Raw genomic sequence first — 16,151 nt, forward strand, 5'->3', positions numbered from 1 at the left:
TATTTATACATTCACACGGCATCAGTGCAGCACGCGTACTCTGATTGGCCAAAAAGATGTATATAACTTGATTAGGTCTTGCAGGGTTGGTGTTATACAAGCATTATTATACGTGGAGACCAGGTGAACCAAAAAGTGGAAAAAAAGGTTTAGATCTCCGAGGCTTAAATTCAGTAAATAACAGTAATAAGTGGACTTAAATGTGCAGAAGCATGCTCTCTGCAGAGGACGTGTTCACGTGTTTCACTTAGAAGGTAAACAAACTGTCACTTGACCAGGGGCGCCCAAACTTTTGCACACAACTGCACATGCTGACATTCTGTAGTTGATCCGAAAACTTCCAAGTTACCCGAATATTTCCAGCTCAGAAAACCTGACTATATTTCAACAGTGGTAAAAATACGGACGTTTTCCTTCATCAACCAAAAACAATTAACAAGAAACATAAAGAAACATTAAGAAATGCAGGCAAAAGTGAGCTCCTCCGGTTCACCGTGTGGTCTATGTCGCCCTCTGGTGGGCAAATACAAGCTTAACAGCTGGGTTAAGACCACACATTCAGTAGGTAGTTGAGACTATGCTTTACAGTATGAACATGGCTGTAGTTATATGAGTAAAACAAGCTGTAACAGCTGTACTTTGCATTATGGTTTATTTTGCTGGCCTACCACCACGTACAGCTGACGAAGTGCTGACAAAGCTGCTGCACTGAGAGTTAATAATGGTTCAAATCCCTCCATAATGTAGCAAGTCTTGTGTCTTGTTCATAAGGCAACATCATAATGACATAAGCCTGTAATGACGGCTGACATAAACCTACATAAACATTTAGAAAGGCTTATTCCATTAGGTGGTAGCTGTCATTTACTTTTGTGAACTTCACTGTCAAGTTGACAAAATGCCTCTGTCAAGTTAGGTTTTTACAGAGGAGGACTGTAAACGTGAATGTTGTGATACACTTTGTACAACAGTTAGTTCTGGCCCCGTGAGCATTGGTGTTTGCATCACTAATTAATGAGGTTCTATTAAAAGACTGGTTTACCAAGAGAGACGCTGGAGGATCTTCACCTGAAATGAGTTCATGAAGCCAGTCTGGTTATAAAAATGATAACAGGACATCAGAGCCAGAATTACTCTTTTAGTACTTTTACTTTATACTTAAGTACATTGGAAGGTAAATACTTTAGTACTTTTATTTTTTATACTTATGTACATTTGAAGGTAAATACTTAAGTACTTTTATTTTTGATACGTAAGTACATTTGAAGGTAAATACTTAAGTACTTTTACTTTTGGTACTTAAGTACATTTGAAGGTAAATACTTAAGTACTTTTACTTTTGGTACTTAAGTACATTTGAAGGTAAATAATTTTACTTTTGGTACTTAAGTACTTTTATTTTTGATACGTAAGTACATTTGAAGGTAAATACTTAAGTACTTTTATTTTTGATAACGTAAGTACATTTGAAGGTAAATACTTAAGTACTTTTATTTTTGATACTTATGTACATTTGAAGGTAAATACTTAAGTACTTTTATTTTTGATACTTATGTACATTTGAAGGTAAATGCTTTTACTCAAGTGGAGATCTAAAGGGAGGAACTTCTACTTTTACTGCAGTAATATTTTACCTTGGGTGTCTCTACTTTAACTCAAGCACATGGTTTGTGTACTTCGTCCGTCACTGACTAACACAATACTTTCTTGTTTTGCCACAACAAAATGCTTTTATTGTGAAATCTGGCACGAGCGCCTAGCGTAATACTGGAACGGAGAGAGGGAGAGAACGTCGTCCGTTCTGGAGTCGATTACTCTGTTTCACTCTGATAAGCTCGTATAAGTTCGCAGATATACAAGTTCTCGGGATATTTTATGACACGCGCCGCTTATGAAACGACCCTGCGTGTAGCCGGACTGGCCGCGTGTCGGCCTCTCTCCGCGCTGCTGACGGACTCAGCCAGACAGTAATAATGTGGTTAGTGTCGCCTTCAGAAACTTAGTGCGGCTGTTGACGACGAAACGAAACCGAAACTGGCTGTGAAAGGTGGAGCTGTCGGTGCTGAGGGGTCCTCGGAGGTGTTGCTGCGCTGTGAGCCCCTGTTTGAGGATTTGAGGATCTGAGGATTTCAGGATGGGTCTGAGTGAAGAAGGCAGCCCCTCGGCAGATGTGAGGTGTATTCTGTGTAATCTGGCGGACGAGAACGAAACCACGGGACCTCTGTCGTCTAAAGGAGGAATCTCAGCTCATCAGAACTGCCTGGCAAGTCCACTCCAGTCTTTCTACACCAGGAAACCAGTTATTCCAGTTTACTGCAGGCTATTAGGCCCAGTTTGGGACTAAACTGTAACGACGGTGAAGATTTGCTGATTAAAACTCTTTTTTTAGCTTAAACATGAAGTGACAGAACCTCAGGTTCTGGTTCTGTTAACTATTGAGACTTTATTTAACTCCCTGAACTCAGAACTCAAGCAGCTTTAGTTACTCAACACGTCTTTATTACAGTGTAGTAACACCTAAACCACTGGGGTCTGTAGGTGGGCCACATTTCAGATTCTCACACTCAGAGCTGGACGAAGTACACAAACCATGTACCTGAGTTAAAGTAGAGACCCCCAAGGTAAAATATTCCTCCAGTAGAAGTAGAAGTTCCTCATTTTAGACCTCCACTTGACTAAAAAGTACTAAAGTATTTCCCTTCAAATGTACTTAAGTATAAAGTAAAAGTACTAAAAGAGTAATTCTGGCTCTGATGTCCTGTCATCATTTTTATAACCAGACTGGCTTCATGAACTCATTTCAGGTGAAAGTCCTCCAGCGTCTCTCTTGGTAAACCAGTCTTTTAATAGAACGTCATTAATTAGTGACGCTGACGTCTATTAAAATGATCAGAAGCACAAAACACTGAAGGTAAACAGTTTCCATCAGGGAGAACCGAGTGGCTCTGAAATCACTTTTTACACACAAGCAAAGTTTCAGTTTCAGATTTATTTACAACTTAGTTCCAAGTTTAAGTTGAATAAAAACTGGCTTTAAACTCAGGATCACAGATGAGCTCCTTTACTATGTTGATCTGTAGGCGTCTGTTCATAAACATAAACCAGCCCAAACTCATTTACTATAAAATGAAATGGTGTTTGTAGAAATTCAGAAAAAAGCCGCGTCAGTCTCGACTGCATATGTGGACATATTTCTATATTGAGCTCTATTTACACAAAGTTAGGTTAGTTCATCATTTATGTTGAACAGACTCTCCCAAAGTTTTACGCTGCTGCGCTGACGTTGAACCGCGTGCTGCACTGGGTCTGTATGACCAACAGGTCAAAACCAGCTCTAAACAAAGTGACCGCTGGGCCCTGATTGGTGCTCTGGCTTTGCGCTTCTTTCGTTTTGACATGTTACGTTTTTATACACACAGAAACCAAAAGGAACGACAGATTTCTCAAAATGTAGTAAAAAGTCAGATATTAGACTCTGAAATGTGGTGGAGTGAAAGGAAAAAGTCGCCCAGAAATGGAGAAACTTCAGTACAGATACACGAAATATATAAAAAATGTATTCAACCAGTTACTTAATCATTTATAGTAGCTACTGAATACTAAATTTACAAAAAACTTACTAAAGTTACTAAATGTTTGTATATAATTTATTGAGTATTTAGGAGGTATTAACAGCACTCTGTGTTTGAATTTTATATTTGTATGTATATGTTGTTATATATATATTCACCATAGTAACTGAATCGATCATGGTAGTTATTGTATAATCTGTAGTATATTAATAATGTTCTGAGCTGCCTTAAGACTGATGGTCTTCAGGGCCGCTAAGATGTGAATGTATCTTGTGTTTGTTGGAGGATGTATCAGTATTTTGAAACATATGAGTTGATTTAATGAATAAGTTCATTGCTCTGTCTGTCTGTCTTTCAGATATATTCGTCTGGGATCTACTGCAGGAATTCTCCATCCTTTGATGACTTGTTTGGCTTTGATGTAAATGACGTGAGACAGGAATACATCAGAGGAAGAAAACTAGTACGTCTCTTACAAACACTTCCATAGATATAACTGAATTGTTTACAGAGTAGGTTACTTTGCATCTATCTGGTTATTAATGTAGCATCATTGTAAGTTATATAGGATGCAATTGTAAATATTAAACCCATTATTTTTATGCCATTATTAGAAATGCCACCTCTGTGGGGAAAAGGGAGCTACAGCAGGATGTGAGATGCGCCGATGTAAGCGCTCTTACCATTACCCATGTGCCATAGAGGACCATGCGAGAGCTGTGGAGAAAATGTCCAAAGGGTTCTTCACGTAGGAAACTTACAGTTGCTATACAGTTCTGTGCAAAAGTCAGAGACCACTTTTCATTTATTTGATTTCTAGGGCAATTAAGTGTTTTTATTTTTTAGTGTCAGGAAAAAGGCAGAAAACATATTTAACAGAAAACTACAAAGAAGCCTCAATACCTGAATAAAATACCAAATTGTTCGGTATATAGTGTGTCCACTTATGGGCAGTCGTAGGCTGGAGGTTAGGGAACCGGCCCTCTGACCAGAATGTTGCCGGTTTGATCCCCAGAGCTGACAGTACTTGACTGAGATGCCTTTGAGCAAGGCACCTAACCCCCAACTGCTCCCTGGGCACTGTACACAGGGCTGCTCACTGTCCTCTAGTGTGTGTGTGTGAGTGTGTGTGTGTTCGCTAGTGTGTATGTGGTGTTTCACTTCACGGATGGGTTAAATGCGGAGGTGAAATTTCCCTGTTGTGGGACTAATAAGGGTCTCTTAATTAGAGCTCATTACAGCTTCCATTCTTGCCAGCTTTTCAAAGAAATCTGCAGGGATATTTTCCCCCACCCCTCAAAGTTCAGTCTTCGAAGTTGGCTGCCTCTCAGGAACCAAGATATCCTAAATGCATTCAGTGATGTTGAGGCCTGGACTTCGTGGTGGTCAGTCCGTTGTTCAGAGAACACCAGCAGGTTCTTTGCTTGTCCTATTTATCTCAGTCAGTGAGGGCTGCTTGACAGCTACACATCCTTTCAGACCCATAGCGCTGAGTGGTCTTCTCACAGTGGAAGGATGGCTGTGGATTTTTTAAGATCAGAGGCAAGATTGGTTTTGGTGGTCCACTAACTTCCAGGTGGTTGTTAGGAGGCCCGTGTAGCTTTTGGAACTCCAGTTTCGGAAACTCCCGTCTTTTCATTTACTTTCCTTTGACTTTCCACTTCTTTACACAAGTAGATTATCTCATATCTGATTTCATCAGAAATATCTCCTGGAAAATGAATGTTTTGTGCTTAATGCTTTTTGTTTAGACTGGAAATGAAATAAGTCAAAATTTGAAATTCATTAGAAATTCGAAATAAATGACCATTTTTACGTGAAATTAAGCAAATGATGGATGATCTCTGACTGTTGGCACGTCTGCTTCCTCAGAGTAAACTTTGAATATGTTGTTATCAATGATATTTTACTATTGAAATATTTGACTAACCTCTTTCAGACTGTACTGTGTAAAGCATGATCCAAAGCGCACCAAAACTCCTGGTAAGTGTTTTAAGCACAACCTCTGTATGTGAAACTATTATTTGTTAAAATAAGAGAAATCATGACATGTATTTTTGTTTCTGTGTGTTCGTCAGAGAGGCTGCACGGTTTGGTGAATGAATCATCTCGTTCTAGTGCTGGATCTAACGGCTCAAAGAGACCCAGGCTAGACAGCAGTTATGCAGGAACATCATCTGAGGTCAGTGCTCTGTAAACAGACATACAGCCACACATATCTAAGTCCTGGGAGGTGCTTACCTGCTGTCACCCTGAAAATTAGGCGAATACTTCCCACACCTCCCTGATTTAAAGCAGTCCTGTGTAAGATTATTTGTCAGGAGACAAATAAACTCAACAAAATACGGTGTGCATGTGCTGCTGTGAGTCGCCCTGTAAAGCCTGAAATAATCATTTAAAAGTCAGAGGAGGTCGAATTTCGCAGGAACTTTGGTCCACGTCTTTATCAATTAACTTCACATGCACATGCTCAGAAAGAAGGTTCGGCTCAATGGTTAGGCCTAAAATCCACAATCAACATTATACTGATGAAGATACGATGACAGTTCAGTCACATCCTCAGAAGATGCAACGTTCAACAGGTTTTGAGTGAGCGCTCTTCAAATACTCTTTCAACACAGTCGCTATCGGATTCACTGCAGGGGTCTGAAGCACAACAACTCATGCTACAAATTACTGTTCTGCGTGTTGCATGCAATTACCCATTTCCACCAGAGATTCCACCACTATTAGTAGCAGTAGTAGTGGTAGTGGTTTGTGGTGCTTGCTAGTAAACACATGGGACACTACAACCCCTGCAGTGTTCAGCCGCACCCCCCTTTAGGAAGACTACTTGGCTAGTGGCCCCCATGTAATTTGAGACTGAGACCCCTGGCTTAGTACTTTTGACCCTCTGTATTGCCCCAGCTTTTTTTCAGTCCGCATGCTCATAACAAATCAGTGAAGCTTTGGCTTTGCAGCAGAAGGTCAGCTGTGGAGGTCAGAGAGGAGCGAGGAGAGGCAGGGCAGTAAGGCAGGCAGGTCTTATCCCAGGTCAAATTCAGCATATACATAGAATGAAGTTGCTTTTTAATTAACCAAATAACACGACTTGTCTGTTTTACTACTTTTCCTTTTATATTTTTTCAACAGAGCGATTCCAGCACAAATATAAGGTACGTGTGGGTGTATAATGGGATGCTCAGTCCCCTCCACAATTATTGGCACCTGGTAAAGAAAAGTAAAAAGAGTTATAATAAATTCACCTTTTGGTCAATTAGCTTGATCTCACATGGACAAAATGAGAAGAATTCAACCTTTTAAGTTATCAAGAAATATATAAAACTATATACATATATATATATATAAAATCAGGTTATCCAGAAATCAAACTCCCTTAGTTATTTTTCAGAAATGGAAAGACAAGAGAACAGAATTCAGAACTGGAAATGTGACAAACCTGCTCGGACAAGGACCCAAGGTTTTTTTGCCCCTCCCCCACACAGTGAAGAGGATGGCCATAGATGCAAATAATCCCCAAGGATCACTGTTGGAGTATTACAGAAAAAAGTAGCATCTTTGGGTCACCAAGTCTCCAGAACTACCAGACGCCACCTCCTTGCCAACAGGTTATTTGGAAGGTATATGTAGAAAGCCTTTCTTGTCATCTGACCACAGACGTAAGCACCTGCAATTTGTGAAACACTACTGGGACTTTGACTTGAGCCGTGTTCTAGATAAGATAATCCTTTATTAGTCCCACAATTTTCGTGCTGTGGACAGGGCTGCCCATCGCTCTGGCCAAGTGTGCCTCTGATAAGAACCTTAAATTGGTCATCACTGGATCTTCCAACAGGGCAAAGATCCAAAAAATATGTCCAGATCAACACAAAAATGGTTTTCTCCAACTTTATAAGATGTTGCAGGAGAAGACTCAGTGTGCCACATGTGGTTTCGGGAATTATTTCTTAATTAAGATTAAATTAAATTTACTTCAGTTAAAGGCTGGACTATTCTTTGAGATTCTGGACCTTCTGGAGTGTGACACTAAACTAATTCACTAAGCTAATTTGAATTTTTTAACTCTTTTTATTAGGGGTGCCAGTAATGATGGAGTGGACTGTATATTGGGGGAATGTGTATGTGTTTGTTTGTTTGTTTGTTGTTGTTGTTGTTGTTGTTGTTGTTGTTGTTGTTGTTGTTGTTGTTGCTATTTTTCTATGGATCTACAAATCCTGAAAACATCACACATTTCCGATGTTCTTCTTTGTTTCTTTAAGGTCCCGAAGCAGGAAAAGGAAGTCTGAGGTGGTTATCTCTGACTCTGGTGAGTTGTCTCTCAGCGAGGGGGAAGCCCCTTAGAAGAGAATGTTGATTGTTTCATGTACAAACTGAGTTGCACTTTGTAAGTTTGCACTGTCTGCAGCTCCTCTGTTGCTGCACAGTTTATGAAGGCACCTTTACCTCATTCATCAGTTGAAAAGGGATATACTAGGACCACCACTGTCCTGATATGATTTGGCTGGTGCCCCATTCTCACCAAAGCAGTGACATTGACATGGCAGCAGTCCAGAGTTGCAGCACTCTGTGGCTAACAAAAAGCAATGAGAAGTTCAGCTCAATTTAGCTCAGCTCATCCTTCTGTGGATGGACCGTTACACCTTTTCCCTTCCAAAACCGATACCCGATCCTTAAGCATCAGCTGATACCAAATACCAAGTACCAATCTCAATCTAACCTAATAATAAAAATTGTTATACAATTACACTTTGAAATATTTTATTTTGGTAAAATCTGTGTTCTTGTCACAAATTAAGCATACTCAGCTTCGGCTAACACGGCTAAGATGGCAGCATTAAGCTTTCAGTGTCGTTAGCAAACAAATTGTTAAATGAATAGACAAAGTAACTTAGTATTGAATAAGCATCAATATTGTTCCACTCAGCAGTGATGGCTTTAAACACTTGAAAATAGTTGCCAAGCTAGTTTGTGTTTAATGTGAGAGACCACATAGGGTATATACTGTATATCACTGTTACCTCAAGATACCTCGTGTATCCTTTTTTGACGTTTTTCAGTTTTTGGCATAATCTGAAAACACCTGAATGGAGAAATGACCCAATATGACAATATGAAATGTCTGGTTCCATTGACTTACATTAAAAGTAAAGTATTATTTTTTATTACATGACAAATATAAATATATTTATAATATAAATATTAACACACATTATTCATTATAAGTCAAACCATTCAATGTCAAACCATACAATGGTCCTGATGGGAACCAGGGGTCATAATGTCTACATCACAAACATGGCCAATTTATTTACCTGTGACTTTCCATATGCTATGATTATAATGATAAGAAGACTCTGCGTGTCCCTCTGCGCCATGAATAGATTTTTAAGAAATTTTAGGCCAAAAAAAGGTCTGAAAACTTTCATGAAACAATGTGAGGTGGATTTAGAGGTGGACGTCTGGTTCCTATCACCACCACTGTGAACAATCCTGACTCGGCAAGTTTCTCTAGAACAGAGCGTTTCACACCAAGCCACTCTGAGTGACTCTGTTTACATCTTAAAACTCTTGAATCTTAAGTATAAAATTATGCAGGAAAATTGAAAAATCACTGCATTTTCCCTTGAATGTGATGTGATGTTAGTTAAGTCTGTTAGTGTAGTGTTAGTGTAAACAAAGTCAAAAATGCTCATATATGGTCTGCAGTGGTCCCATAGTGGACCCTTTCCACTGATGAATGTGCTGATCAGTTGTGCAGAAACAGAGACTGAAGTCTGTAAGTGAACCTGCAAAGTCCACCTTTATGGTTGGTGTTTGTGATAAAATGGCCACCTAACTGGTCAATAAACTGGATGTTCAGAGTGAGTTCACCTATAACTTTAACTACAACTACAACTTAAGGGAATCTGTTGCAAGAGCACAGTTTGCCTTGATGCAAGTACCAAATTAAAAGGTACTCAATACTCAAAGCTTGTTAAGAGGTCTGTATAAAGTGTCTATTCTGTGCTTCAGACGAACCTAATGACGTTGACCCCACGTTTGGACGAATAGAATTAGATCCGGAAGAAATCACCCCTCCGAAACAGCATGGGGTAAGTCCCACCACACACGGCTCCAGTTTGAATTTGCTATTCATTTTAGTTCTTATTCTTTTATTATGTTTCAGGGAAATAGACTGTGTACCCCAACCACATCATTGCCTATAGCGAAGCAGCGTTTAGCTGGGCCTGAAACTGTGAGACCGCTGAAACGGTTATCTGCTCATAAGCTCAATTCAGAGTTTGATATAAAAAGAGCAAACTGTGTTTGACTTTCAAATAAATCCTAGATCTACTAAAAGGCTAGACACCCAATGCTTGAGTGTACAGAGAGCCAGCAAAATGACCAGTTTGCAAAATGGATCAGTAAAGTGAACAGCCATATGCAAAAGTATGAACACCCCCGTCACGTGACGTTTTAAGTTCAAAAAGTTCACACATCTTCTACAGGGAACACACAAACATATCTCTGCAAATTTTAGTGCACAGGAATATGGATTAAAAAAAAAAAAACATAAAATGAGCCACAATGTTTGCACAGACCACAATTTATTTTAAATTTTTTATTAAGTTAGCATAGTCTCCACAGTGAGCACACTTAAAAAGGACATTTCTGCTCATTTTAATTAGCTGAGTGTAATGTAGATTAAAAAAAAATATATATATATCCATCCAGCCATCAAATTATGCCATAACTTTTGCACAGGCTACATTTTTTTACCACATACTCAACAGTAAACAGGACATTTCTGCAAATTTTAGTTTTAGTTTAGTTTTAATGTTATATTTAAATGCTGAGTTTCACATATTCACAAAAGAACAAAATATATGTGCCATAACTTCTGCACAGGTCACATTTTATGTTAAAATCAGCAAATAAACACTAACCAATCAAATAAATAAATAAATAAAAACTAAATATTTAGTGCATTAAAACGTGCAGAAGCGTGTTCTCTGTTTTTCCCTTTAACTTCTTTAAACGTTGAAGTTTTGTGTGTAAATCTGCAGACAGCCTTTTACGGAAAGAAGAGTCAGTATTTTTCCACTTAGCTCTGATGGCTTGAAACAGTTTCGAAAACATTGCTGAGCCCTGAATATTCTGTTGTAACTCCCATTCGGATGAAACAATGCGAGCCAAACAAATGCGCTACATACCTTAATGTGTGTGCAATCGATTGCATTACATGCGATGCTGGAAGTGATCTCCGTTTTCTGCCAGACGCGTGAAGGGGTACAGGGATGTGCACCCAGAAATTGCAAACAGGTTAAACGTCATGATGGCTCTCTGGCATCTACCTCATCGCTCCGACACAGGGCATCCTGAGTTCTTCGATGCTCCATATACTGAGTAGCACTTTGCATGTTGTTTCGTTCAGATTGCTTCGTCCTAGAGAGAGTTATTGCAGAATATTTGGGGCCTCTTTCGAGTGAATCTCGCTGTAGGTTGTGTTTAATATGAGACCAAATATTCTCTTTAGGGTTTAAACCTGGACTCTGACCAGCTCAAAACCAGCATTAAAAACCTTTATAATTTAGACTAGGCCAAGGAGTGTAGTAGGCTTGGGAAGTGGGAATCCTCCTGTTTGCTGCTTACTTTCTGAGCGTGACTTGGCAGTTATATTTTTGGCCCTAAAGTTCCAAACCTTCTGTTCTCAGCAGTCGACTCCTGTCCCTGAAGATGAGAGGTATGTACATCTCATATTTGCATAAACAGTATACAACACTATCCAACTGCCTCTGGACGTTAGATACTCAGGCAATGCTTACGCTTAATCAGGTGCTTCTTTTTATGAATCCATTGTGACCTATTATTTCTTGAAACAGGGACAAGGAGGAGCCCAGAGCAGATACCTCAGGTAACAACAGCATGTAGTTATGTCTGTAATAGAAAAAGCATGGCTGCATCATCACAGCAGCGCATTGGATAAATACTAAAACGCTTCTTTTTTCTGTCCAGGAGTTTCTTTTGCTAGTGTTGATGATGATGAAACAGACGTGGAGGAGGTAAGTGCCTGTGGACCGTGCCAAGTCACATGCCATCCTGCATCCTTCCTCTATCAACCACTAAGTGAAAATACAATTGCAGTTTTTGGACCATAAACACAAAACCCAGACGACTTTTTTATCCTACCTATTGAGAGTCCTACTGCACATTCGCACATCATTAACATCACATAGTAACCTAGAATTAGTTAAGTTTCATTATGTTGGCCGCGCCTCTTGATGAAATCATCTCAGGGATCATGTCTTGTCTGGTCACAATTGGGTTTTGGGGATCTGTCTAAGGCCGTTTTCTTGAAAAGGAACGGAGGGCAGAATTTGTCCATAAATACATTGACAAATTTTATTATATAAGCCGACAACAAATTGTTGCCGCATAATTTCTTTGTAGCGGTCATGTGACATCGTCTCCTTGAGACACAGCACGATGTAGTAGTGCTGTATAACTGTATCCAAAAACGGTATTTATAATGATAGATATATATAATGAGAAAACAAATACATGCGGAGCAAAACATTTTTATTTTTAATTTACTGTAGAAAATCAAATATACTGACGATAATGATATGGAGATATTACACTAACAACAACAATCAACAATCAGTATATTATATATTTATATATTTACAGACAGGGAGCCTTATCCAATTTCATGGTACAGGCTTGATATTGCTATTTACCCTCTGACAGGGTAACAGCAGCTATTAAAATAACCCACCTGCAAATTTAATGCTGGTAGCATTTTTGATATCATAGCTATAGTTTTATGTAGGGAGTACACTACAACAGGACTTTGGCAAGGTAGGACCATCACATTAGACAAGACATATATCATACGGCTATGCCTTCTATACACCTTACAGTGCAATCATGCCACCTATGCCTGAACATAAATGGCTTTCTATTAGACAGACACTTTATGGCCAAAAGGTGGACACCTGACCATCACTTGACCATATGAGCTTGTTGGACATCCCAGTCCAAAATCATGAGCCTTAATCTGGAGTTAATCTGGAGTCTACCTTCTGAGAGAGAACGGCCTTCACTCTTCTGGGAAGCTTTCTACAAGATTTTAAGGTGTCTGTGGGAATTTGAGTCCGTTCAGTCAAATCAGCATTTGTGAGGTCAGGCACCAAATGTTGGGCCTGGCTTGTAATTGACATTCCACTTCAATTGTCATGTTTGTTGCTGGGTTTATGTTAATCTGCACTCTTGTTAATTTATGCGTATTCTTGTAATTGTTTTGTGTCACCTGCCACCCAAAACAGGTAGCCAGAGAGGGGCCCACCAAACACATGAGCCCAGGAGATATGTAATAAAAGTCCTCTTATTGAGAACTAATGAATTAACTAAGTTTCTGACCAGTAAACAAATCCCGCACGTTAGCTGTTGTAGTGTGAAACTAAGTTACCAAACAAACTTGGCATAAAAACAGCCTTTATATGTTTTCAAAAGTAGTCATTTGTGTGTGACTCTGTGTGAAATGCTTGTATGGCTTTGTCGCCCCCTCTGGCGAAATTAGAATCTGTCCTAGACTTACCAAATAATGTGACTACAACATGCCTGTGGTTTTAAATAAGAAAATAATAGTATTTTTTAATACTTAATTATTTTTTCAAAACAGAACTGCCATGGCACTATCGTCACATTAGCTGCTGCTGCTGCCATGCTGCCAGCATTGCATGATGACAACAATAATACCTGCATGCAAAATACACAAATACCAGTCTAACCATTCTCTTTTAACTCTATTATACTCTCTCTGATTATCTCCCAGGGTGCCAAGTCTCCAAGTTTGTTACAAACAGAGTACCGGCATGAGAATGTGTCATTCAATGTTATCATGGACTCGGGACCTTCCCTTGAATCGGGTGTGTTACCTTCATACACAAACACATCCACATGAGTGCATAAATGCTGTCACAGTATTGCTTTGTTTATACTAGTCACTGAGCCCTTAAACCATAAGCTTCTTATATATTTATTAATATTTGGATTATTGTTCAGGAACTACTGTAAGTTTCTTCCTCAATATTTTTATTTCTTTACTTAAACAAAGTTTACTAAATATGTAAACACATCGAAATGTTGTGGGCATATGTGCATCTACTGGCTGCTTCATTAAGTGTATGTCTCACAGACACACACACAACAGATCCACTGATCCACTGTTCAGCGTAGATTATTTCTAGTGGTATAACTGATCACTTTAAGTGAGGTTAATACAGTCAAATCTTATTGCTCTTGTTTCTTTGCTCCAGAAAACAGTATCAGCCCCTATTCCCCTTCTTTTGTGCCTGGTGGTGGTGGTGCTGCTGCTGCTGCTGCTGTGTGTAATGGCAATGGACTTCTATTGGCCCCTGAGAATGCAGCTCCCATCCATGATGCTACCACCATAGCAATAATACACACACCTCCAGAAAGCTGCCCCTTTCTTGACTCCCCTCCACCAGGTGTTGTCGCTGCTGCTGAGTCTGCAGGGTCACCCAACCAGTCCAGTCCCACTGCACCCTCATGTGAAGATCCAGGTGAGCAAACTGCTCATCCCGCATGCCAGGACCCACCAGACACATTACACGGCCCACCAGAATGCAAGACCACACCCACTGATCGCCCCTTAGATCTCACTGCACCACCAGGGGGCTCCACCATGTCCCCACACCCCAATGAAGGCACAGAGGAAGTAAGCATATCAGAAACTGGTGCTGCCGTCTTCTGGAGGAGGTGTAATGAGGTAGGCTGCACGGAGGCCATATTCACAGAGGTCACACGTCAGATCAGCAGCTTGGCGGAGAAGGTGCAGGGTCAGCATGCTACACAGCAGGGTGAGTATGTGCTGCCCAACATACTGTATTATGATAAACCTTGTATCTCCAATATATAAAGTAAACTTTAATGTACATTAATGTAGCGGAATTTTGTTCCATGTAATTTTGGACCATTCCTGCACCTGTCCCACACACACACACCCCGGACAAACCTTGCATGTTTAAGGTGGTAGTAACTTCAGGCTCCTGCAGATGGCGCTGCACGAGGATGATCAGGCCATAAATACCTACAGGGTGTGTGACAGGATTCATAGATTGAGAAAAGGTGGTACAGTGCAATGAGCCTTCTTCGATGAGTGGAAAGCAGATGTCAATGATTGGCAAAAAGAAGTGATTGGTTTTTCAAAGCATATGGTCATATGGGTCTACCAGCAGTGGCAAAAATCCCAGTCTACAGGAAATTCTCATCAGAATTGTGGATGAAAAACGAAACTGACGGACAGGGACTGGCGGTGTGTTTTACGGCTTGTGAATAAAAATCGCTTTGCTTCCAGGCAGTAATTGCTTCTAGAAGCCAATGGAGGTCCTTCACAACCAATTTCTGAAAGAACACTCCGCAGAGAACTGCATCCCATGAACATATGGAGCAGCAAGGCATGCAAGAGGCCTTTGCTCACTTCTCATGGTTACAGTGGGCAAAGACACTCCAGGAAAGGCTCCACGAAATCTGGCCTAATTGCACAATTCTTTGATGTAAGAGTGGCTGAACATCGATGTTGCCTACACGTGACAATTTTTTTGTCCTATGTGCGTATATAAGCATGTAGTGAGCAAAGGCCTCGTGCATGCTACACTAATATATATATATATAAATATATACTATATATATAAATAATTTTGTGTGTGTGTGTGTGTCTGTGTGTGTGTGTCTGTGTATGTATATATATTATGTATACAATTATTGGGAATACATATTCAGAATACAGAAATTAAATTTTTTTTGTTATTATTAACTCCACAGATCATGCTGTCGCTCTGAGGATACTGGAAGCATCTGGGAAGCTCCCTACAATATTCAAACAACTGGAGCAAGGTTCAACATCACACTGTCAATCATACACATTCATAGAGTATATTATTTCTGGTAAATTACTAAGATTGTCTTCTTTGTGTTTGCAGATTTTGAGGAACGAGATAGGGAGCTGCAGAGGAAGAGAGAGGCGCTGAGGGACGCCAGAGCCGTGCTGAATCATCTCAGCTGACATAATCATTTTACAGTGTAACCCCAGCTGTTTATAGACAATATTCAGTGCAATCTCCCCAGCTGTGGAAAAACTGTCCTCTGTACATAATAATGAACCTTCGTTTGGATATTGTAATAATCATCTCAGGCCTAGAGACAATTGTTTCACATCAAATAGAATAGTCATTTATAATTACGATCAATATTTAGTGTGATATGTTAAATCCATGATAAATTTAAAACCATACTTTGAGCTTGGATCGCACTGATGCCATGTATGTTGCACACATTGATTTGTCATGCATGCAGTGGGATGTACCCATCACTGTGGACTGCTTCCTGTCATTTTCTGGGTTTTTTTTTATTTTCTTGGGCTTTTTATTTTCTATTTAAAAATTGTTATTTGGTTGGTGGGTCTTTCTCAGCACTGTGACATGGTAGAGTCAGCAGTGGAAGGTAACAAATTACATTTCCTCTGCTGAATGTGCATGATTAAGGAATAAAACTGATAGTTTGAGTCCCAAAATC

At 39.7% G+C, this 16,151-nt stretch overlaps 1 protein-coding gene across 2 annotated transcripts; it reads left to right on the plus strand.

Annotated features, from left to right (window-relative positions):
• The first annotated feature begins 1,755 nt into the window (after positions 1-1,755).
• Positions 1,756-16,151, plus strand: phf11 (PHD finger protein 11). Of its 2 annotated transcripts, none has more exons than XM_017702993.2 (15): positions 1,756-2,263; positions 3,931-4,035; positions 4,187-4,320; positions 5,512-5,555; positions 5,651-5,754; positions 6,705-6,727; positions 7,832-7,878; positions 9,585-9,664; positions 11,267-11,295; positions 11,435-11,466; positions 11,568-11,614; positions 13,390-13,483; positions 13,874-14,437; positions 15,402-15,473; positions 15,560-16,151. In XM_017702993.2, the coding sequence occupies exons 1-15, from the start codon at positions 2,135-2,137 to the stop codon at positions 15,640-15,642; spliced, it is 1,587 nt and encodes a 528-aa protein (XP_017558482.1). In that variant the 5' UTR covers positions 1,756-2,134; the 3' UTR covers positions 15,643-16,151. The 2 variants fall into 2 exon arrangements, with proteins under 2 accessions (XP_017558482.1, XP_017558483.1); XM_017702994.2 differs by having other exon boundaries at positions 11,270-11,295.

This window comes from Pygocentrus nattereri, chromosome 6, assembly GCF_015220715.1.
Source record: "Pygocentrus nattereri isolate fPygNat1 chromosome 6, fPygNat1.pri, whole genome shotgun sequence".
Taxonomy (NCBI): Eukaryota; Metazoa; Chordata; class Actinopteri; order Characiformes; family Serrasalmidae; genus Pygocentrus; species Pygocentrus nattereri.